The 26,410-nt window shown below is 39.4% G+C and overlaps 1 protein-coding gene across 1 annotated transcript; it reads right to left on the minus strand.

Moving 5' to 3' along the window:
• Nucleotides 1–10,559: 10,559 nt before the first annotated feature.
• Nucleotides 10,560–23,633, minus strand: LOC132494733 (endonuclease V-like). Its single transcript, XM_060105946.1, is given in 3 exon segments — nt 10,560–10,646; nt 10,649–11,413; nt 23,475–23,633. Coding segments are annotated over 3 exon segments (1,011 nt in total).
• Between the last annotated feature and the right edge of the window lie 2,777 nt (nt 23,634–26,410).

Consider the following 26,410-nt stretch of genomic DNA (forward strand, 5'->3'; position numbering starts at 1 on the left):
GCAGTATTTGTACTGTTAGGAATGCAGCAATGTGTCTTGGAAGAGCTCAGGACCTCAACCCTCTGCTAACCACCATGAGCCCATGCCTGCTAAGGTTACAGCTCTCTGCAGGGATTTTCCTGATGGTCAGTGTTTAGTGCCCTCCACCTTCAAGGAAAGGGCACATAGTGATTTTATAGAAAGGAGGACATGCATGTAGAAGTCCTTCATTTTAGTTAAGTATTGGTTTCCCCATCTTGGAGCAGAAGAGAAATGCCTAGACAGAAAGGCAGGCTTTCTATGAAGTAATTGAAGCCAAAGCTTGAGACCTCTTGCTTGCTTGGATCTCTGTGAGCATTGGGGGTTGAGAATGTTCTAAGTGGAGAGAGAAGTCAGATTGCGTTTCTATGTAAACTTTTCTGGTAAATTGCCTAGAGAAGCCGGAAAAAAGGGATCTGGACTTCCAAGCCTCCTGTAATTTGTCAAGAATCCTTTTCTTATCCTATAAATATTCAATTTTGTACCTAACTTTCCATTTGTAATTTTATATTCTTTTTCTTAAAAAGGATCAACCAAATAATATCAGCTTTAGCCCCCAGAAGACCGGGATCCACTTTACCTGCGTGGAATTTTAATTATACTCAAACTAGGTCAGATGTCAGTTCATAATGTAGGGATGTGGGTGGCTTCGGTATGGAGAGTTAAAGGGACTTTGTATGGAAGCACGTGGAAAGTATATGCACAAGAGAGAACGAGCATATGTGCAGGTGGTACCTGTGGATAAAAGAATGGCTCCCAGCTACTAGCAAATGAGCATCGAGGAATCAAAGTTTACCCTTTGCCACCTTTTCACTGCTGCTCCATCTCTCCCTTTCATGTTAGTGTTCCTTGAACACACATTTTACCTGAGACATCCATCTCTTAACCACATCTAGGGCTTTGAGTCTCTTTACAACTTTGTTCCCCTTCCCCTTGCACCACTTCCATCCCTAGAAGCTGCCATTCTCAACTAGAGAGGGCAAGTAAATTGCCCAAGGTTATAGATTGGTAAGGGTCTCAGCAGTGTTTGAACTCAGGTGTCTCTATCTTGGAATCTGTATTCTTAACCACTGTGCTAGTGCTTCTCAGAACATGGCCCATTGACCAGCTGCATCAGGGTCACCTGGGGGTGCCTGTTAAAGTGAAGATTCCTGGGTCCCACTTCATATCTGCTTAAATGATGAAAAACAGCCTGTTTTATGAAGATCTAGTGAAGGAATATTCTAAGCAGAGAGAACAGCACCTGATGAGATGGGAATCAGCAAGGACCAGAATGAAGGCCAGTGAGGCTGGAGCACAAGGAGACCAGAGAGACGGAGAGGGCCAGATCATGGGGATCCAGAGGCTTTGGATATTTCATTTAGTTAAACAGGAAGCTCCAGGTCAGTTGTAAGAAGAGATGAGTAATAATCCCTGCCTTACATTTTAACAGATGGCAGCTGCCCACTAAAGAGCTGTAGAGTTGTGGAGTTGTTGCAGGGAAGCAGCTGCCCAGCCAGAGCATCTCTCTGCATCAAGAGAGGCCATGGATGAATTCTTGTCATTGAAATGGGAGCAGGAGCAATTTATGCATCACTCTTGGGCAAAAGTATCAAAGGAGTAGATGTGCCTGCTTCCTTTTCTCTTCCCCCTTCTACCAGCTAGATGGATGTTAACTTCATGTATTGAAGATAATTGTGCTTTGCCCTGTCCCCACCTGGCACTGACAAGGAACTCTTATATGGGACTATTAGGTGAGCTAGAAATAAAACGCATGTTACTCAGATTTAGGGGTTTCCTTGTTACAGTAGCTACTGTTACCTTAAACAATGCAAGTCACATGACTTACGCTTTGCCAGGATCATGTTGGCTGCTGTATGGAGAACAGCTTGGAAGTGCTAGGGGGTGGCAGCAAAGGTGGGAGCAGGGAGACCAGTTAAGTAGTCCTAATGGGACTGATGATGACTTAGATTTGGTTGGCGGCATCGGAGTGGTGTAAAGTGGAGATACTAGGTATATTTTGGAAGAATTTTCTCTGAAACCAGCAAGGTATATGGATGGATTGGTTGTTGGGTGTACCAGTAGAGCAAAACCAAGGATTGTGTGGTTTGCAGCTTGAACTCACTGAAAAAACAGATTCCATTTTTTCAGATGGAGACCAGAACTCTCAAAAATCTCCTCTGCTTACAGTTCTCTTAGTCAACTCAGTTCACTCTGAACGATCCAGCTGTGGCCCTTAGACCACATTATTTATCACTTGTGGTCTCATCCATACTCTAAAGACCCCACGTATATTTCATGTGTTGATGCTAAAAGAAAAACTTGGCCTACACTCTCTCAGCCTGAACAACTGACAACTTGATTAAAAGAAACTTGTAAACATGAAAAATGACAATTTTAACCTCACATGGGTTTGATTTACTTTTTTCATTCTTATCATGCTGGAGGACAGATAGAGAAGGATTGTGTCTTTCATGTCTGCAGTTGGGAAATAAGGTAATGGTGCTAATCATAGGGTTTCTGTTAGTTCTGGGCTGACCTTGAGTGGAGCATGGTTACAACACACTTTATGACCATAACAGCTCTGACAGGATTTATGTTTATTGCTTCCTTTCCCCTCTGTGTCCTCTGAATGTGAGTCTACTCAGTGTCACAGTGTCTCAGGGCATGACTCTGTCTATCTCATTCTGCACTGGGCTTCACTTGCCATGGTGCCTCTGACAGAGCTGAGTAACTAGGACCTTTGAAAAAAAATGCCCTGTGAAAGAGAGACAAGGTACAGGAAAGAGAAGTAATATGAATGAAAGAGAGAGATGAGTAGGTGTGAAAAAAGGGGGAAAAAGATATGATAGTTGGTCATTTATTTATCAGTTAACCAAAGAGAGTATATATCAGGGTTTTACTTTAAGACCTTTGCTTCACTGTTGTACGAGTTCAGTCGGGAAGCATTAGATACGGCCCTTAATCTTAGGAGGTTTGCAGTCCAATCATGGATACTCAATGCAGATGGAACAATGATTCTCTAACAGGATTAGACCACACTAGTAATGCTTTAGGGCTTGGAGATGAAGCTGCTTTGTCAGCCCGGAGTGGTCAGCCTATGATAGTTTTCCCCATGGGCCCCAGGAGGGGTGGCTATTTCATTTGGAACATGGTCATGGGAGGAGCCCTGTGTCTACCTAGGGACAGTAAAAGAGAACCCCTAGAAAGGTCAGATACCTGGAGCTGGTCCCAAAAGACAGGATTTGCATGTGAATACATATTATGTTTTAGGGGAAGTCCTGTAGTTTGTTCCTTCACTTCTGACTGCCATTATTAGCACTTGAGTCCTCTGTGATCATCACTGCCATCCATAAGCATGTGTAAGTGGAACTAAGCCAAATCCCTAGCTGTGAGATAGTTTGTCCCTTCAGTCATAGGGAAGAAGAAGATTGAGGGTGAAAGGAGAAGGTAAAGAAAGGGGAAGCTCATTAAATATCCCTTGAAAAGCTATTTCTGCTGATCCATCACTTCCTATTCTCCCATCCATGCCCTTGTCTCTTCCTTTCTCATATACTCTATAATTCTCTGTTTCTAGCCCAGTCACTGAGAATTGAATATGAGTGGTTCTGTAACCAACCAAGTGAGAGAAATGAGCAGTAGTATTGACTATATAAAGACTTTTGTTCATTCATTCACTCACTCATGGTGTCTAATCCAAAGATGAAGAAGACACAATCCTTGTCGTCAAACTGCTCTCCCTGTTAAAACCATAATAGTTAATGAGGTAGCAGAAGTGTGAGAACAAGGTACTCTGGATGCGACAAGGAGTGACCAATTAGTCCTATGGGTGTGTCTTTTCGTCTGTGTGTCTGTGTGTTGTATGCAAGCAGACTATGACAAAAGGCAAGTTTCACAAAGGACATGATATTAGAGGACTTTTGAAAGACGGGTCAGAATTCATCGTGCAGAGGAGGAAAGGCAGAGGAGAGGAAGGATAGGAAATAGCTTGTGAAAAGGCATTATAGTCTATTAAGTCAAGGAATTCTGTCCTTAGGATATTCTTGGCTGAAGAAATCAGGATGTATCATCATACCATAATATAATGATCTACCAATAGCAGTAATGACCTATATTGTAACCGTGGAATCTCCTACTGGTGTCATTAGTGATGTGAGCTGGAAACCTGAACATATCCTGTCATAAAGTTATTTGTAACATAAGGCAGGGTTTACACTTTGTTTTATCTGCTTTAGTTTTATTTTCAACCAATAATTTGTTAAATGTACCATTTACCAGGTATAATGTAGTTGATTTGCTACAAATGAAAAGTTGGAAAAATTGATGGTAAATAATCTACACAAAACTCAGATAAAACCATTTGAGTCTCCCACTAGATGGCATAGGAAGAACTTAGAATAGCATAATACCTAATTCTCATACTAGGCTCAATAAAAAGTTTTTATTTCTACGGTTGCATAATTCTGAGCATTTACTCCTAAAAGCAAATACTCTATAAATAATATCTCTATAATTATATTTCTTTATTAACAATGATTTAAAATAGGTAATAAATGTATGTGGTTTAAAATTCATAGCAAATAGGAGAATATGGTGAAAGTTTATTAAACTCTTTTTTGAAATAGATTAAGACCATCCTTTTTTCATCAAACTGCTTTTTTTAATTCATTCTTAGTTTTTGTAGGCTAGCATTTTTTGAGATGGGTTCTTGGGAAGCTCAAGTCAGAGTTTATCTGAGTGGCATCACTCTCACAGATTCCTGACTTGGGAAAGAAAATAAAAGTTAATAATTCTGTATTATTGTGACCCTTGAAGGCAAGGCACTATCATCCATGACCTACAGACTTTTTAGAGCCATCAAGAGTGAAGCAATACATATTTACTGATTAGGAGTAAGGGATAATTATCATGTGACCTGTGTAAGTCAGTCCACATTACTTTAAGAACACTAGTAATTATTGCCCAAGGTAAAAAGAAACCCTACCAACACTATTCTCTAACACTTGGCCATTAATAACAGTACCTGTCTAAACCCCATACAATTACTCAAAACATGGAGTCCTAATAAATTTCCTCTTCACATGAACCTCACCCAAACCCTAGTCTAACTCTACGAATGTTGATGGAATGTGATGTTTGATAAGCTACCATAAGTGAATTGTGTGTAGCCAAAGCTGTATCTGGAAAATACACATCAGGGCACAAACTTCCCCAAACTCCTAGTCCTGAGTTACCTGGAGTAGAGCTACATTGGATGGGAACCCAAGTCTTGAAATGACTTCTTAGTCATGACTACAAAGACAAATAAATTTATCTTCCAATTAAACTCCAATTAAACTAATCAATTGATATAACTGGTAGTATAGCACCACAAGGATTCCATTCAATACATATTTATTGAATGCCTTCTTTGTGCAACACTGTGCTGACTCCCGAGCTAACTTCAACAATCTGGCTCTATAACGTTGGGGCAGCAGATAAGGAGGAAGGAATAGTGTCCCCTTCAATAGTGGTCTTTTACTGCAGCAAGAGCCTCTAAATCACTGTGGTTTGTCACACTAGAATCAAAAGGACACTTAACTTGAACCACAGTGCCCCCTGGCCATTATAAGTGATATTCTACTTAACCAGTGAAGAGTTCTCACTGAATGTAGAGTACTGCTCAATTCTATTCCAGTAGTTACAGCAAGTGGGAGCAGAACAACTGATTTCTGCTGGATCTCAGGGCAGTGCTCCTAATGCAAGATTTTTTTCACACTGTGTTAAAAAATGGATCCCTTATCAAATCAAGTATCTTTTCCAACCACAACGCTATAAGACAAGATATCAATTACAGGAGAAAAAACTGTAAAAAATACAAACACATAGAGGCTAAACAATACACTACTAAATAACCAAGAGATCACTGAAGAAATCAAAAAGGAAGTCAAAAAATACCTAGAAACAAATGACAATAAAAACATGATGACCCAAAACCTATGGGATGCAGCAAAAGCAGTTCTAAGAGGGAAATTTATAGCAATACAATCCTACCTTAAGAAACAAGAAAAATCTCAAATAAACAACCTAACCTTACACCTCAAGCAATTAGAGAAAGAAGAACAAAAAAACCCCAAAGTTAGCAGAAGGAAATAAATCATAAAGATCAGATCAGAAATAAATGAAAAAGAAATGAAGGAAATGATAACAAAGATCAATAAAACTAAAAGCTAGTTCTTTGAGAAGATAAACAAAATTAATAAACCATTAGCCAGGGTCATCAAGAAAAAAAGGAAAAAGACTCAAATCAACAGAATTACAAACGAAAAAGGAGAAGTAACAACTGACACTGCAGAAGTACAAAGGGTCATGAGAGATTACTACAAGCAACTATATGCCAATAAAATGAACAACCTGGAAGAAATGGACAAATTCTTAGAAAAGTATAACCTTCCAAGACCGAAACAGGAAGAAAGAGAAAATATAAACAGACCAATCACAAGCACTGAAATTGAAACTGTGATTAAAAATCTTCCAACAAACAAAAGCCCAGGACCAGATGGCTTCATTGGTGAATTCTATCAAACATTTAGACAAGCGCTAACACCTGTCTTTCTCAAACTCTTCCAAAATATAGCAGAGGGAGGAACACTCCCAAACTCATTCTACAAGGCCACCATCACTGATACCAAAACCAGACAAAGATGTCACAAAGAAAGAAAACTACAGGCCAATATCACTGATGAACATAGATGCAGAAATCCTCAACAAAATACTAGCAAACAGAATCCAACAGCACATTAAAAGGATCCTACACCATGATCAATTGGGGTTTATCCCAGGAATGCACAGATTCTTCAATATATGCAAATCAATCAATGTGATAAACCATATTCACAAATTGAAGGATAAAAACCATATGATCATCTCAATAGATGCAGAAAAAGCTTTTGACAAAATTCAACACCTATTTATGATAAAAACCCTCCAGAAAGTAGGCACAGTGGGAACTTACCTCAACATAATAAAGGCCATATATGACAAACCCACAGCCAACATCATTCTCAATGGTGAAAAACTGAAACCATTTCCACTAAGATCAGGAACAAGACAAGGTTGCCCACTCTCACCACTCTTATTCAGCATACTTTTGGAAGTTTTAACCACAGCAATCAGAGAAAAAAAAGAAATAAAAGGAATCCAAATCAGAAAAGAAGAAGTAAAACTGTCACTGTTTGCCGATGATGTGATACTATACATGGAGAATCCTTAAGATGCTACCAGAAAACTACTAGAGCTAATCAATTAATTTGGTAAAGTAGCAGGATACAAAATTAATGCACAGAAATCTCTTGCATTCCTATACACTAATGATGAAAAATCTGAAAGAGAAATTAAGGAAACACTCCCATTTACCATTGCAACCAAAAGAATAAAATACCTAAGAATAAACCTACCTAAGGAGACAAAAGAACTGTATGCAGAAAACTATAAGACACTGATGACAGAAATTAAAGATGATACAAATAGTTGGAGAGATGTACCATGTTCTTGGATTGGAAGAATCAACATTGTGAAAGTGACTATACTACCCAAAGCAATCTACAAATTCAATGCAATCCCTATCAAACTACCAATGGCATTTTTCACAGAACTAGAACAAAAAATCTTAAAATTTCTATGGAAACACAAAAGACCCCGAATAGCCAAAGCAATCTTGAGAAAGAAAAAAAGAGCTGGAGGAATCAGACTCCCTGACTTCAGACTATACTACAAAGGTACAGTAATCAAGGAAGTATGGTACTGGCACAAAAACAGAAATACAGATCAGTGGAACTGGATAGAAATCCCAGAGATAAACCTATGCACACATGGTCACCTTATCTTTGATAAAGGAGGCAAGAATATACAATGGAGAAAAGACAGCCTCTTCAATAAGTGGTGCTGGGAAAAATGGACAGCTACATGTAAAAGACTGAAATTAGAATACTCCCTAACACCATGCACAAAAATAACTCAAAATGGATTAAAGACCTAAATGGAAGGCCAGACACTGTAAAACTCTTAGAGGAAAACATAGGAAGAACACTCTTTGACATAAATCACAGCAAGATCTTTTTTGACCCACCTCCTAGAGAAAGGGAAATAAAAACAAAAATAAATAAATGGGACCTAATGAAGCTTAAAAGCTTTTGCACAGCAAAGGAAAACATAAACAAGATGAAAAGACAACCTTCAGAATGGGAAAAAATATTTTCAAACGAAGCAACTGACAAAGGATCAATTTCCAAAATATACAAGCAGCTCATGCAGCTCAATATGAAAAAAAAAAACCAACCCAATCCAAAAATGGCAGAAGACCTAAATAGACATTTCTCCAAAGAAGATATACAGACTGCCAACAAACACATGAAAGGATGCTCAACATCACTAATCATTAGAAAAGTGCAAATCAAAATTACAATGGGGTATCACCTCACACGAGTCAGAATGGCCATCATTAAAAAATCTACAAACAATACATGCTGGAGAGGGTGTGGAGAAAAGGGAACCCTCTTGCACTGTTGGTAAGAATGTAAATTGATACAGCCACTATGGAGAACAGTATGGAGGTTCCCTAAAAGACTAAAAATAGAACTACCATATGACCCAGCAATCCCACTACTGAGAAAACCATAATTCAAAAAGAGTCATGTACCACAATGTTCATTTCAGCACTATTTACAATAGCCAGGACATGGAAGCAACCTAAATGTCCATCAACAGATGAATGGATAAAGAAGATGTGACACATATATACAATGGAATATTACTCAACCATAAAAAGAAATGAAATTGAGTTATTTGTAGTTATGTGGATGGACCTAGAGTCTGTCATACAGAGTGAAGTAAGTCAGAAAGAGAAAAAAAAATACCGTATGCTAACACATATATATGGAATCTAAAAAAAAAAAAAAAGTGCCTCTGAAGAACCTAGGGGCAGGACAGGAATAAACACGCAGATGTAGAGAATGGACTTGAGGACATGGGTAGGGGAAAGGGTAAGCTGGGAAGAAGTGAGAGAGTGGCATGGACATATATACACTACCAAATGTAAAATAGATAGCTAGTGGGAAGCAGTCGCATAGCACAGGGAGATCAGCTTGGTGCTTTGTGACCACCTAGAGGGGTGAGATAGGGAGGGTGGGAGGGAGATGCAAGAGGGAGGGGATATGGGGATATATGTATACATATAGCTGATTCACTGTTATACAGCAGAAACTAACACACCACTGTAAAGCAATTATACTCCAATAAAGATGTTAAAAAAAAAAAAGATGCCTTTCTTCAGAATCTCCTGGAGTACTTGTTTTAATGCAGATCCCCGGGCCCAACAGGAGATCACTGAATCACAACACTGGATTGCTTGACCAGGAAGCCAGAGCCGAAAACATGAGTGAACCCATTTCCAAGCACACTTGAGACCATCACGGACACTCCACGAATCACAGGGAGATTTGAAGAACTCAAGATGTGAGTTCCTAAGCATGTCCAGAAACATCACAATTTGGGCCTTGTCATTAATGTGATCTCACTTTCTGTTGTTTATCTTAGACAAGGATCAATTTATAAGTGTCTTCTCTGAGAATGAACAGAGGGAATTAATTGACTGAAGGCACTGAGTATGGTTTCTACTTAAACAATTTTTTTACAGGAAAGTATTTAGCTGAGATGCTTCATTTTAATCATTAAGGGTTTTTTTTGTTTTTATTTTTATGGGAGTAGTGGCTCTGTATTAGTTATGTTCTGCTGCATAAAAATATTATTCCAGAACAAAGGTGAGATACTCAGAAACCGTGAGATAGGAACCTGGAAGCAGACTGGCTAGGTGGTTCTGTCCCAGGGTCACTCCTGAGGTTGCAGTCAGATGACAGCCAGGGCTGGGGGCATCTAAAGGCTTGAGCAGGGCTGGAGGCTGTCCAAGATGACTTCCTCACATGGTGACTGGCAGGTGGGCTCAGTTCTCTGCCATGTGGACTTCACAGAGCAGTTTACAACACAGCAGCTGACTTCTCTCAAAGTGAATGATGAGGGGGGAGAGAGAAGGAGGGGGCACCATCCAGACAAAATTCCCTATGTGTTTTAGGCCTAGTATCAGAAGTGACACACCCTCACATACCCACACCTCCATTGGTCATACAGATGGACCAGGTTCAGTGTGGCCATAGGGCTACACCAGCCCTAGGAGGCCATCTTGGAAGCTGGCTACCACAGGCTCTGAGAAAAAAATAAATTCAAGATGGCCTGATGCTTTTAAAGTACCAATTTATATTTCCATTGCAGGGTTTGGTAATAAGGAATGGATACAGAGAAAATAAACCAAACCCAAAACATGAGGCAGTTATCAAGTGCAGGAAAAATAAGAGGTTGTACAAAAAAGGAGAGGTAATCACATTACATTACTCAGCTATGAGTAGTATGTGCAAAAAAAGAATAACGCAGACATTGAATTCTGATTCAATGAAAATGAGAAGATGGGTGGAAGGAAAGTGTATGAGAGGCTGTGTGAGAGGGAACAAACTCTCAAGCCCCATGATAGAAAGTCAATGGATAATTTCTAAATCTGCGGGCTCTTCTGAGAGTCCCTGGGGGCACGGCTTTGGCCTCTGTGCTTTCTTGCTCCTTTCGGCCGCAAGGCAGGGGCCCCTTGGACTCCCAGGGTCCTGCGGATGTAGTCTGGGGAGCAGATGTCAGCCTGGTGCAGGGGCTCCAGGATCTGAAACTTGCAGCAGCCATGGGTCAAGCGCACGGCTGCCTCCAGGCTCATTTTGTGCCCCACAGAGACATAGAGGGGTTTGGTGCTGTGGTCGTGGCTCTTCAGCGCCATGCCCAGGATGGTCCTGGAACCTCCCATCAGAGGAAATGAGTCTCCTCCAGCCTTCAGGAGCCGTATCGTCTCCTTGTGCAGAGCGTTGTTCTCCAGCCCGTCCACCTGCAGGAGTTTCTTGGCCACCCCGATGCTGGACAGATATGTGAGGACACCAAGGTGGCAGGCCACCCCAAAGCCTCGGTGGTGGAGCACCCCATTTCCATCCACAAAAAGGACCTGGGGCATGAGGCGGGACTCCTTCTGCCGCAGGCACTGTACCACGTCCACCAGGAAGGGCACCTCTTGGAAGGCCAGGAAGCCTGACACATAGGGGTCTGTCAGGCTCACCATGCGACAGTCCTCATACATCACCTCAAGCTCAGGGTAGCTGAGCACCACCAGGGAGGCACAGGTGCTGACACCGTCGCCCTTCACAAAGGACACGTCCACGCCCCGGACCCTCTGCAGGCCCGAAAAGGCGGGGTCCCATTGCCACACCTCCATGTCCCGGTCCACGACAAGGGTCTTCAACAGGGCTTGCTCCCTTTTCCAGAGCAACAGTGTTTCCTCTGGCAGCCTCCCAGCTGCCTTTCAGGCCGTGGCGCGGCCCTCCATCATTATGTTTTAATACCAGCAAAGGGTGATGAGGCTCTTCCACTGCCTGGTTTTCCCTAACTCATTAAAGCATAGAACTATCAGAAGTCAAAATGCAGAGAAACACCAACATGGAGTCCCCACATGTGCTGGTAAATGTTGTTGCTTCAAAGCAGAATTAAGTTTAGGGAACTTGTATAGAAAGAAGGTCAGAAACTGAGTTTTTTTCTTTTATGTTTGTTGGTGTGTGTGTGTGTGTGTGTGTGTGTGTGTGTGTGTGTGTGTGTAAAGGACATAGTTTCTGCAATAAGTCCAACATTATGCTGGAAATTTAAATGTTTTATTTCCTAATTGTCATAATAGCTCTGCTGGGTAGTAATTATTGTGTTACCCCATTATACAGTGTAGGAACCTGAAGCTTGAGTAACTTGCCCAAGGTCATATAGCAAGGAAGGTCACAAGGCAAAGAAAGATCTTGAACCTCCAAAGTTCATGATGTTTCCATTATACCATGCTTATAAAGAAACATGGAAAGAAATTAATAAATAAAAGAAAGATATTAAATATTAAAACTCCCATGACAATTTTTTCCTTTGCAATCTCAGAATTATCCAGTAGGCTGTACCCCTGAATCAGTTTTCTACCGAAACCCCAAGCCATTAAACAGTGATTTTCTTAAGTGCTTCAGGTTTTTTTTTTTTTTTTTTTTTTTTTTTAGTTTTGGCTGTGTTGGGTCTTTGTCGCTGCATGCGGGCTTTCTCTAGTTGCGGCTAGCCGGAGCTACTCTTCTTTGTGGCGTGCAGGCTTCTCATTGCGGTGGCTTCTCTTGTTGCGGAGCAGGGGCTCTAGGCACATGGGCTTCAGTAGTTGCAGCACACTGGCTCAGTAGTTGTGGCTTGCGGGCTCTAGAGCGCAGGCTCAGTAGTTGTGGCGTGTGGGCTTAGTTGCTCTGCGACATGTGGGGTCTTCCCAGACCAGGGCTCAAACCCGTGTCCCCTGCGTTGGCAGGCGGATTCTTAACCACTGCACCACCAGAGAAGTCCCCAGTTGTTTTTTTTATATATAAATTATTTTAAATGAAGTCTGTAACAATAATTTACAAATTTTTATATGTACACCTGAAAGTCAAAAGAAAATATTGTTTTTCGTGCATTGGTTTTAGGTCCTTAACTGATATTTTAGATTAAAATAGTACCCTATTAAAATTGTTTGTGAAAATTACTGATGCTTCCACAGCTAGGGACAAAGGTTTATTTTATTCCACCCCTGTGAAAGCCAAGCCCTTTTATCACAGGCTGCCATACAGGCTTAGCTTGATTTGCAGAATTGTGATTAGTTTATCAGTATGGCTCCAAATGTAGCCAAGGCACAGTTATTTTAGAATCACGTAAGACTGTGGTTCTCAAAACATGATCCCCAACCAGCAGCATCAGCATCACCTGGGATCTTGTTAGGTAAACTCTCAGGCCCCACTCCAGACCTGTGAATCAGAAACTCTAGATTCTGAGGTCCAGAAATCTGTATTTTAACAAGCCCTCAGAGTGATTCTGATACACACTAAAGTCTGAGGACCACCAAACTAGGATAGTTATTGAAAGTAGAGATTTCTGCTTCTCACCCAGACTGAATCAGAATTTCTGGGGTCTAGAAATTTATATTTTAAAACAAATATACTAGTGATTCTTAGACACAAAAAAGTTTGAGAACCACACTGGTCCATGTGGTGTGATTTGAGAGAACAAGAAAGGATCCTTCCCTTAACATCTCTCTCCACTTATTGATCAAAAGTTAATTAATTTGTAGAACTAAGCAAGGATATCTTCATTAGTTTCTAAATTCATTAAGTCATAAATATTTTAGAGTGAATTTATGTTATTATCTTAATGGGAGAACTAGGAGAGTGGGCAATTAAAAGGGAGGATGTTACAAAGAGAGGCTACAAAAGCATAACTTGAATACTTTGCCTTATAGTCACCTAAGATCTGAATTCAGATACAGTACCTCATATTTTTCATTAGGGGCATGTCCGTTTCTGTGTAACATCTTCAGCATCACATCCTTTGGCCAACTCCCACCCCCGAAAAAGAGAACCTAAGTCTACTTGGCAGTAATCAAGCAATACTTACATTCTGAGTATAGGTAATAATGTATTGTGGTGTTTATTTGGTGCAGAGGTTTTTTGTTTTTTGTTTTTTAGTGTAAATAGAACCTATATATTCAAGGGCAAAAAAACAAAACATAAGCACATAGGAAAATTAATCTCATTTACTTTGTAATATCACTTAAACTCTTTTCAAACAGTATATACTCAGCCAACTGACCAGACTAGGTTCTATTTGACTTCCTGTTGCTTCAAAACAAATACAGATACAAAATGGATGATCCTCAAAAACATTACATGTGAGAGAATGCAGACACAAAAGGACACGTGTTGTATGGTTCCGTTTATGTGAAATATCCAGAATAGGCAAATCCATAGAGATGGCAGATTAGCCGTTGTCAGGGGCTAGGGGAGGGGGTAATGTGGAGTGACTGCTTTTTGAGCAGGGGTGATGAAAATGTTCTAGAACTAGATCGGTAGTAATGGTTGCACAACATTGTGAAGGCACTAAATTGTACACTTTAAAATGACAAATTTTATGTTATGTGTGTTTTCCACAATAAGAAACAAATACATACACAAAATAAAATCTTCCCTCAAAGGATGAAGATTGATAGTACTCAGGATATAGAAGAAGATGAGCCGTTGGAGTAGAAGGGAATTCTAATAATATACGCCAAAGTGTTTTAAGCAGTGACAGTAAATTTGGGAAGAGTCAGGTTACAATGTTAAAAGCCAGCTCTCACTTAGATATATCCTTTGGCTTGCCAAAATCTAAAGCAAAAGCAAACAAAGCTAAAAATCCCTTAAAATCTCCCCACAAACAGCTACAGCACAGCATATGTTGATATAATTGTGATTAACACATTCATAGGCCAATCAGAGTCCCAAGAGGTCTTCTTACTGGGTGGGGCTTCCTAGGCAGCAGCCCACAACTGGTTTCTCACGTATCTCCACGGAAGGACATGGAGTGGGTTTCATGACTTATCCCTACCCTGACCCCTTTGCCACCAAGCCCCCAGGGCAAATATGGTCCCTCCTATGAAGAAATGTAAGAATGAAATCTTACACTGGCATTAATATAATGCCTATCAGTGTCTATGTAGCTAAAAATAAAGGCTATTCTCACTTTAATTTACTCCTTCAGAGAACTCAGAGATATTTACAGCTGTGACCTCAATTCTTGCCCTTTTCTATTCTCCCTCCTACTGTCTAGAAATCAAATTGCCCTCCTAAAAATTCATCATGTCCCATCAGGTTTAGATTAAAAACTTTGTGTCTGAACGCTTCAACTGAAAAACTGGAGAAGGTTGTGAACTGCTTTGGAATGAGACAAAATGGTGTCTGCTGTGCCTTCTGAAGAAGGGCTGCTCTTTGTGTGGGCGATTTTGTGAAATTCTGTGTCACCCACGCTACCCATTACAATGCTCAAAACATTCACATATCTGATGCAGAGGAAATGTAGCTGGTGCTGTATTTATTCCTGTTACCTCCTGTCTTGAAGCAAAATGCCAGTGCTTCATGCAGCCCGGAGTGGTAAACATCAGCTGGGAAGAAGCCTTTATTTAGGGAATTTATCACAAAATGAATTTCTGAAGACCAATATTAAGAAAGTGGAAGCACTGTTTACAAAGTATACCATTGGTGAAAATGGATATTTTTAATGGTGAATTTCTGATGCATTCATGAGCAGCATCACTTCTATTGTGGTCTCCTATATTTGTAAATGATACACAGATTATTCCACTTTGGATGCCCACCAACTGTGTGCATTCATAAAACAGATTTTTGTGCTGTTAAGGAGACATAATACAGGCTGAGGATTTGATACAGTGCTAATAAAATTAAATTTTTAAAAAGACCTGCCAGATGGGTAAGATGTTTGCCCTATATTAGTGACTATCATTTTGATGTGAAATCCACTTTAATGAACACCTGACAAAGAAACCTTTTAAAGGAATGATTATCTTTGACATGAATATATTCAGCTACTGTTTATACAATGAAATCTTAACTAGCTGGTAAAAATGGCACAATATTACGATGAGTATAGATAACACTATATAAAGAAAATGTAAAGGCTGCCTGAAGAGTTAATGACTAATTCTCTTGTCTGAGCTGGTGCTTCAGTGACGATTTGCTCTGAGAAAAGCTTATGTTTATGGTATTTTGGGTGCAGTCTGTACATTTGAATTATACCTAGGGCCTCATCAATGCTGTGTATAAATTACAGAAATTACCAAAGCAAGAAAGCTTTATGTTTGCATTCTATTTTCAAATACAAGGTAAGATAATTATAATTTATTACCCAGTAACTGTATTTTATGTCTTAAAATTGAAAAATAAGGTATAAAATGGAAAGTATTTGAGTATGAAGGTAATGATACTTAAAAATGTTGACCTCATTGCATTTTTCACCTTTAGATGACATGCTAAAGCAAAGGTAAATAACTATTTTATTACACAGTGCTCTAATTATGTTCAGAGGGAAGGAATGAAAACTATAAATGGTTATAAAATATAGGCCATAATGACAGGTTAAGTTATTATTAGCCTGAAGAAAAGAAGGCTAAGCTTCGAATTTGTGAGTCCACAACTAAAGAAAAGATATGTAAACAGGCAATCTATTCATTGTTCTTCATTTCCACAGAAGACAGCAGTTACATTAAATTGGTTAAGTAAAGAACATTCTCAGCAGTGTGGCAAAGAATAACAAAAGAAAATACAAAATACTTCTCCTTGATGATTTTGAACAAAGAGGACATGTACTATAGGTAAAAATTTCCCTAGTGGCTGAGATTTGAATGATATGCTTCTTGCTGATCATGTGATTCTATGGAAACCTATTCTCTAAAATAATGCAATACTGTGTTGTCCCAAGCAGGTAGAAATGTCTTTTGTGTTTAATGTAAATTAAATGGTTTTAGCATTGAACTCCACTAATTTAGGAAGTTCCCACTGGTCATCAGTGAAATCCAAATGAGGACTGTGCATTCTCAGTGTCTCCCAGTTAATCATAGAGGAGGACATCCGGGAGAAGTTGGGAAATGTAAACAAAAAGATTGAAAAATGGATAAGGACATTAAATAAAACTATTTTAGAACAATGATTTTCAGTCTTGGTTGCAATTATAAACATTTGGGGAAGGTTTTTCAAAAATACCAATGCCTGAGTCCTGCTGACTTGGGCTACGACCCTGGCATAGGTCTTTTTAGAGCCAGGTATGAAAATCACTGTTTAGGACTTTTAAGGATCTTCAGTGCTCATAAAATCAAGCAAAGTATGATGTAAAAAAATCTCAACACCATCTATTGTTTCAGAGTATTTTTTAAACATAAAATACAAATAAATACTATCAACTGCCCATCTAGCCACAGACCCATGATTGGTATGATTTAGTAGAAGTGTATGATGTAGTACTAAGAAGAAGAGCAATGAATCAGAACAGGTGCAACCTAGCCCTGGCTCCACCATTGGTTAGATGTATGACTCTGGACAAGTTACTTTTTCACTCTGGACTTTAATTTCTTCATTCATAAAGTGAGGGAACTAAATGGCCTTCAGGTCTCTTCTGGTTTCCTGATTCTCTGGCAATATGTGATGATTGTGCAGCTTTTTGCAGGAATCTGTGCTTAAAACATATTTTCCAGTTTGAAAGTTATAGCAACAGCCTTACAATAGAGGGTATTAAGGTAGCTTACTAATTCTATTTCAGTATATTTCTAATAACCAGTTTTTTAAATTGAGGTATTGTTGGTTTATAATATTATATTAGTTTCAGGTGTACAACATAGTGATTCAGAATTTTTATAGGTTATACTCCATTTAAAGTTATTATAAAATATTGGCTATATTCCCTGTGCTGTACAATGTATCCTTTTTCTTATTTATTTTATACATAGTAGTTTGTACCTCTTAAAACCCTACCCTTATCTTGCCCCTCCCCACTTCCCTCTCACCACTGGTAACCACTAGTTTGTACTCTATATCTGTGAGTCTGTTTCTGTTTTGTTATATTCATTCATTTGTTTTATTTTTTAGATTCCACATACAAGTGATAACATACAGTATTTGTCTATCTCTATCTGACTTATTTCACTAGGCATAGTACCCTCCAGGTCCATCCATGTTGTTGCAAATGGCAAACTTTCATTCTTTTTTTATGGCTGAGTAGTATTTCATTCCGTTGTGTGTGTGTGTGTGTGTGTGTGTGTGTATCACATCTTCTTTATCCATTCATCTGTTGATGGATACTTAAGTTGCTTCCATATCCTGGCTATTGTAAATAATGCTGCTATGAACATTGGGGTGCATGTATCTTTTTAAATTGTTTTTGTTTTCTTTGGATATATACCTTGGAATGGAATTGCTGGATCATCTGGTAGTTCTACTTTTAGTGTTTTTGAGGAACTTCTGTACTGTTTTCCATAGGAACTGCACTAATTTGTATTCCTACCAACAGTGTACAAGGGTTCCCTTTTCTCCACATCCTTGTCAACATTTGTTATTTATGGTCTTTTAGACATTCTGACAGGTGTGAGGTGATATCTCATTGTGGTTTTGATTTGCATTTCTCTAGTGATTAGCAGTGTTGAGCATCTTTTCACATGTGTGTTGGCCATCTGTATGTCTTCTTTGGAAAAATGTCTATTCAGGTCTTATGCCCATTTTTTAATAGGTTGTTTGAGGTTTTTTGATATTGAGTTGTATGAGCTGTTTGTATATTTTGGATATTAACCTCTTATTGGTCGTCATTTGCAAATATTTTCTTCCATCCAGTAGGTTGTGTTTTCATTTTGCTGATGGTTTCCTTTGCTGTGCAAAAGCTTTTAAGTTTAATCAGATCCCACTTGTTTATTTTTGCTTTTGTTTCCTTTGCCTTAGGAAACAGATCCAAAAAATATTGCTACAATTTATGTCAAAGAGTGTTCTGCCTATGTTTTCTTCTAGGAGTTTTTTGGTTTCCAGTTTCACAACCAGTTTTAAATGACTATTGACCTAAGTCAACTCATCAAGTTGAAGACAATATTATGACAGACTTTATGCATGTGTAACTCAGCAAATATTTTTGAGCACCTATTGTGTTCCAGACACTGTTCTAGAAACTGTGATGATGCAAAGATAATAGAGACACAGTCCTTATTGTCAATAAGTTGATGGTTCTGTAGAAAAGACAAAGTGAAGAATGGAGTCCAAGTTTTTTAACCTTTAAAAAGCACATACTTTTCTATCAATATTCCCACAAACAATAGCAATAGCCCTTGGGGAGAATTGTGGGAAATCTGTTCTTTTACTGGATTTGCTTCCCAAATAAGTTCTATAAATCTCCAAGGAACACTTCCATGTTCCACAATCTGTCCCAATGATCACTGACCAATTGACTAGCCATCTTGATCTGGACGTTATAGCTCCATATTCCACAGTTTATTTTTTGATGTCCTATAAGTGCCTTTTAGTGCTGCTGCTGCTCTTCTTTGCTTCACACTAGATGTGTGCACAAAGTTCTCCCTTAATTCCGCAGAGCACAGCCAAGCCTACTGAAATACTTAACGCTTAACTGAAGGCTTAGGGATAATTCAAGCACAACATAGAAAGTACCTTTTAACTCAGCTGCCATTAAAAGAGACCTGCTACTCTTAGGATCTTCCATCAATGTTAAATATAAATAAATTGATATTGTATGTCAGAGACTGTTCCATGTGGCAGGTCACCCCAGGCATCTACACATTGTGGAGTTTCTACACTTACCTCTCCTTTGTCTATTAACTGGGAAGAAGTCTGCCTTCTCCCAGTCCATGCCCAGGCCTACCTCATCTCCCACCCAAGGATGATTGACAGTGGAAACACCCAATTCCTTCATCCTCACCCAGCAGGTACTCTTTAGCCTCAGGGGACTAGACAAGACAATGCCACAGTTTAGAAGACATACTTCAAAGTCTGGGTTATTCAATAAAAAAACCCATGGGTGCATTGCCAAGAGTTCAGCCATGGTAAAGCTGTTCCAAGGCCATCCCAGATCTTCACTCTAACACGACGTTAAGTGAAAGCCCGAAATGGACTGTTCCAAACCAGTCTGTGAGAAAAAAATTCTTTTATAAAAGATATACATATCTCCTGGGTCAGGGGTGGGAGGTGGGTTCAGAGGCAAGATTAAATACTTAGGAAAAAACTTAACATTATCTGTCTCTGTCTCTGCAAGTGTGTATTTATGCTAAAGACAACAGAATGTACAATGATCAGTGGCTTGTTTCACATCTCTGTCTGAAGTACTAGCTTTCAGATTAAAGATGACTTAATATTTTTCTCCAAGAACAATGGTGTTTATTATGTTTATAAAAGTATTCTAGTGATTTTCCTAAAGCAAAAGAATCTGCTTCAAAGGTGAATGATTGTTTCCACTACTAACATGTTTTAAATGATCTTTCCAGTTAAGAAAACACAAACTTGATTTCATTTTAATACCCTACTATAAGGGTGAGAAAGGCCCCTATTTGGACTGGGGACAGTAGGAGTGAGAACAGAGGAGCCATCCAGGACAGAGAATGACTGAAGAGAGTGCTGAAGTTTGGGTAGGAGCCAATGACCTGAGATAGGGAGTCAGGAGAGCATGATTCAGACAGGTGGAGCAGCATTTGTGAAATCTTAGAGACCAGAGAGGAGGATGCCTTCAAGAGGAGGTGACATTTTGGGTGCGAGTTCGCAGAGGGGGTGACATTTTAGTTGGGCAGTTTTGACATTTGCACCTATTTCGTGACTCTAAAAGTACCAAGCCATTAAACTTTGATTTTTGAAAATCACTAGGTAATTTGTATTGTAAAGTGTAAAACAGACACTCTCACTCCCTCTCTTATTCAAAGTTGGGAGGGCGGCACTAGGGAGGGATGGTTAGGTTGAAACTACAATGAATTGTTGCAGACTCTATCAAAGACTACGTAGTTTGTAAACTATGTCCAAATGGACATATAAAGTCCTCTTTCCTAAGGTTTTATCATGGAAGATTCTCTGTACCTAATACTGTACCTGTAGGTATTCTATATACTTTTAATGAATGAATGAATGAATCATTATGGGGAGGTTATGAAAGATTTTAATACAGTTCCTTAAATAAGTGTCTCATTTCTAATCCTCCCAACCCCAAATAAGAGATTCAACTACTTTAATGAGATAATCTCACTTACATTATCTCATTTAATCATCATAACAACCCCATGAAGTACATAATGTGATTTTCATTTTATGGATGTAGAAACCTAAGCTCAAGGTAAGTGATCCACGGTCACAGGTTAGAAATGAAAGAAAGTGGGTTTTGAATCCAGGTCTGTTGCTTCTGGTTCATTAATTCAATAAACATCCACTGAAGTATGTCCACAATTTCTCCTATTGAAACCTCAGTCGAAGCAACCCACTGTTGAAACTCTAAGCCACATGAGGACAAGTACTTAGAAATAGACCCCATTATTGACTAGAACCATTTTGTGAACTATATTAAAACCTCCCGGGCTTCCGTGGTGGCGCAGTGGTTGAGAGTCCGCCTGCCGATGCAGGGGACACGGGTTCGTGCCCCGATCCCGGAAGATCCCACATGCCGCGGAGCGGCTGGGCCCGCGAGCCATGGCCGCGGAGCCTGTGTGTCTGGAGCCTGTGCTCCGCAACGGGAGAGGCCACAGCAGTGAGAGGCCCGCGTACAGCAAAAAAAAAAAAAAAAAAAAAAAACCTCCCAATATCTGTCACAAATAAAGAATTTGGAGGGATTCTGGTTGATCAATTGTATTCTATGTCAAACTGTTCTACTCTGAGATATAAAGAAGGGTTGATTGCCTTTAGTGGCCTCAACCTCTGTAAAGGTTATGATGCCTCCCCATCTCCTCAACCTCTCAAACATATTTCAAAAAAATGTTTTAATCTGATTTATAAAATCAGTGTAATGTAGTTTATTAAAGTATACTTCTCTCTCCTAATGACAGTTTACATGCTATTTTAACTTTTTGTGGTACCCTAAGCACATACTTAAATTTGCTCTTTGCTTAATCCAGTCTGGGATACCAGATGCATTTGTACATTTTCTTTGGCATTGTGCTCTACTTGTATACTTGTTGATTAATTTGGAAACCAGAGATCAGTTGATAAACTAACCTACTGGATAAAGGCTATAATTTTATTCTCAGGTGGAAAGAGATTATGGTCTCCTGGGCTTCGAAGGGAGTAATACAAGCTACAGAAGCTTCTTTGCTTCTGCTCCAGGTGGGTGGAATGGTTGATGTGGTGTGGTGTGGTATGTAACTTGTATGCCATAGACATCTTGTTCAAAAATTGTGGCCTGTGTATTTTGGTATAGGAAATTTTGACACTTTTGAACATAAAATGTCTGAAGAGGTTCTTGCTTCCTCCAGTGAACTAGAAATCAACATTTTTGAAATAATGTCCTTGCCATCTTGAAACTTGAGCCTTTTTGGAAGATGGAGGGAATGAAAGTGTCCACAGAACTGAGAAGTCATTGTGAGACCAAATATTGAGGCAGGCAGCTCCATATAATCAATGGATCAGTTTATCATAGGGTAACTTACTCACAGGGTAGGATCTGGATTGGGTGGACAACGATCTGGAAGCATTCGCAGCTGCACTCCTCACCACTGAGGGGCCATTGGATAATTTTATAGTTAACCTGGGGTATGAAAGTAGGTGCTTGGAAGCAGGACATGCATTCCTAAATCAAGATTTATGAGTGGGTAACTAGTCTCGTGCTCACCAGGAATATGTCAGCAAGGGTTTCCATCATTGTTTTGGGACTAACAGAGCATAGAGGCCACCTGGTCCTAATGATTACTAAACAATACCTGTTAACTGCAAAGCCCTTGACGACAGAGAAGTGATTTACCACACAGTACAGTCCTGGGTAGGGTCAGTGAAAGGACAGGAGGAACTGTAAAACACAAGGTTGTGTCAGTTATGCTAACAGCCATATAAGCCTTCATTAATTATTTTTAAATCAGTGGTGGGAACTGTATAATCTTATAATTGTAACCTACGAATAAAGCTGTCTATACTCTTCTTAAAGAAACATAATACAAGCAATCTGAAATATATAATTAATCAGCAATTAACTAGAAAAATTGTTAGACAACTAATACTCTATTGTATCGATAAAGACAGATAAATCTTGAGTTACAAATTAAGTCTTGTGTTAAATTTCTTTTCTTTCTTGAGGGTAAGGGGAAATCAGAACACAGAAATATTTTAAAATATCAGAATCATTATATTATGGAGGCAAGGAATCCAGATATTTTCCTGACATTGAGCAGTGCAAAATTTGGTTTGAAATATCCTGAACTCTGTGGATGTCCTGGCTCTGCCATTTTCTAATTGTGTGACCTTAGGTAAGTCACTTCTTTAAACTTCAGTTACTTTATCTATAAAACAAGTATAATAATAGTACCTACTTCTAGGGCTCTTTTAAGGGTAAAATAAGAAATGCAGTCAAGTGTATAGCATAATGCTAGAATCTTGGACATTGTGTATGTTCAATAAATTAAATACTATTATAATTATTTTATTAAAAACATTTTACAATTCGTAGCACTAGCTGTTCTAATCAGAACCATCTGTCAAAATTGAGAGTCAAGTGAGATCTGTATTTTCCTCCACAGTACCAGAGGTAACGACCTCCCTCCACAGATTCCCCACACAGCACTTCACTCATACTTAAAGACTAGCATCTGATGTCTATAGTCAGAAATGACTATGGCTAGCTAGAAATGTCTGAGCCTGTCTTTCCCACTAGATTATAAATTCTGAAGGATACGGACCATATATTTTGAATTGAATTTTAATTGCATCCCCAACTGCAATTACACTGCCTGCATATAGTTTAATGACCAGCAAAGATAAAATTTTAGTCAACAGTCCATCTCTGCAATCTTGAGTTGTACAATGGAACAACTGGGAGGGAACCTCCACCTGACCTGTCTCTAGTCGGGGACCCAGCGCTCTAGGATGATTGCTAATGGGGGTCCTATATGGAGCTGCAGGGTGAGAACCTTCAAAGGGTGGGAAGAGGACCTGGGCTTTGCTGGTCTCCAGGAGGAAAGGAGTAACCAGAACTCCTGATGTTAACATGGTTGCTGGCACCCTGTGTCTTCCTAGGGGCCAGCCACCAGACCCCACTTTGCCCCAGTCACTGTCTGCTCTTTGCAAAGAATATTTGTGATGGTATTATGAGACCTGAAGTCCTATTTCTGCTAATAAATCTGCTTCCCTTCTAAACATACATACTCATGTACAGGTACACACACAACCACATGCAACCACATGCACCATCCTCCTCATTCAATGTTAGTCCTGACCTGAACTATAATTGGGCTCTTTATAATACCACTTGAATTGTGTAAAACTCCATGGAAATAAAATTAGAAAAGCCCATCATGTGGTGTGTTTATTGTAATGCATAGGTATATCCATTTTAGAAGTGAGTGGTATTTTACATGGCTTTTTGGTATTACTTGAGGATAATGATTACTTCAGACCTTTTTGCTGATTTCTCCGTAGTGTTCTGGAGAGAAATTTTAGACATAAGTTATATAAAGATCTGAACACAATTCTGTCAATTCAATTCACCATATCTCTTTTGAGCTTCTGTTACAAAGAATTGAACTAGGCAATATTGGGGATACATAAACAAGTAATAGGGCATAGTCCCTTGTCTCTAGAGAGGCCATAATTTAACATCATCACCATTGTCGAAGTGTATTTCTTAATGATTCCATCATACACAGTAAGCTGGATGGGGTATGAAGCTGGTTAAGCAAACGTCAAAGCCTCCTCAAATCCTCTTTTGAAAAAGAAAATGTATATAAATAAATAAATAATAATATGCAAGTTCCCAAGACTTACTCTTGACAAGCAACACAAACACCAAAAATATGAAATACGTTCAGTTAAAAATTATAGTGAAGTCTAATTTATCCAGTATTATCAAAGAATGAAAATATTTATGTTTTAATTTTTCTGATAATGGAAATGTTATTCCTTTTAAAGCACCAAATCTTTTTAAATATTAACCAATGAAAGGTGTTTTTCTTTCTAAAATGTATGATCTATTTCCCCTGTGTTGTAAAATTATATATCCTGAACTAAATCTAATATTTTCTTAGTGAGACTGGAATATCATTGTGAGCATAGTATGCTGTACTGTAAATAGGGAACTTTTCAGGAACAATATTGAGGTGTGCAGAGCTATTTTTGCATACTAAATGGACTCAGACTATACTTTTTTGGTTCATCTTTTTACTTATTATAAGTATTTTTAAAAATCTTGTTCCCTTAGTGGTTTAACTGTCCCACTAAGTTACTATTGCTCTGCAGTAAACCACCCCAAATTTAGTGGCATAAAAAATTATTTTATTATGCTCTCAGATACTGTAGATCAAGAATTAAGAAAGGGTGTGTGGAGACAGTTCTCTGCTCTACCACACCTGGCCCCTGAGCTAGGAAGACTCAGGTGACTAGCAGTGACTTTAATAGAGCTAGGAAGACTCAGGTGACTAGCAGTGACTTTAATAGCTGGAATCTGGAACAGCTGGGACTGGAGGATCTCTCTCCATGATCACTCACTCACCTGTCTGGCACCTGGGCTGGGACATCTAAAGGCTGGTCTCAGCTGCAACTATTGACTGGAACACCTCTACACATGGCCTCTTAACATGGTTTAAGATTTGCACAGCATGGTGACTGAGTTCTGAGAGGGAAAGCCCCAAAATGGGGCTTCCAGAGGGTGAGAAACAGGTGGAAGCTTCACGGCCTTTCCTCATGGCCTCAGAAATCATACAGCACCATTCTTTAGCAACAAATGAGTCATGAGTTCAGCCCCAAATTCAAGGAAACAAGATTTAGAGTTTACTTACTAATGGTGCAGTGGCAAGGTTACAGTGCAGGAGAGCATGAGGGATGGGAGAGATTGATGGGACCATCTTTGAAAAATACAATCTGTCAGCAGCCATTTCTTATGGTTATTGACATATCTCCCCTGTAGGCTTCCCAAACGCTTAAGGTTTCAGTTCTAAACTTCTGAAGTGGCAAAACAAACTAGCTTTCCAAAATTGAATGTAAAATCAAATATGCAGTCATTTAGCTGAGGCAGTCATAAGGGTTCTCTTATGAATGTGGTGACTGAGTTTTAATATATGCACCTGATGGTAGCCACTCTGGCTGCCCTGAGGCTTTTCCTCACTGTTTTCCAAATAGTGCAGCCAGTGACAGAGGCCTCAGGAGAAACCAAACCTGCCAACTCCTTGATCTTGGACTTCCAGCCTCCAGAACTGTGTGAGGAAATAAATTTTATTGTTTAAGCCAGCAGTCCCCAAACTTTTTGGCACCAGGAACCAGTTTCGTGGGAGACAGTTTTTCCACGGACCTGGGGGCGGGGCGGGGGGCGGTTCAGGCGGTATTGGGAGCGATAGGGAGCAGCAGATGAAACTTCGCTCACTCTCCCGCCTGGTGCTGACCTCCTGCTGGTTCCTAACCGGTAATGGTCCTCAGCCCGGAGGTTGGGGACCCCTGGTTTAAGCCATCCAGTTGTTGGATTTCTATATGGCAGCTCCAGATGACTTACACTGAATGACTGACTTCTCAGAGGACGTGGTCCTTGTCCTACTGCTCTACTGCTCCTCTCATCTGTGCTCTTCTTTCTCTGCCCATGTATTCTCATGCTCCTATGCCATTGCTTATGCTATTCCTTCTATGTAGAAGGTTCTTTCCTCTGTGTCTGGGCCTATTAACTCATCTCTCAAGGCTCAACTCAGATGTCATCTTTTCTGTGTTTTACTTAACCATAATCACTACATCTCTGTGCACATACCTTGATTTCATCATTTTTGATATTGAATGATAATTAGCCA

This window comes from Mesoplodon densirostris, chromosome 8 (genome assembly GCF_025265405.1).
Source record: "Mesoplodon densirostris isolate mMesDen1 chromosome 8, mMesDen1 primary haplotype, whole genome shotgun sequence".
Classification (NCBI taxonomy): Eukaryota; Metazoa; Chordata; class Mammalia; order Artiodactyla; family Ziphiidae; genus Mesoplodon; species Mesoplodon densirostris.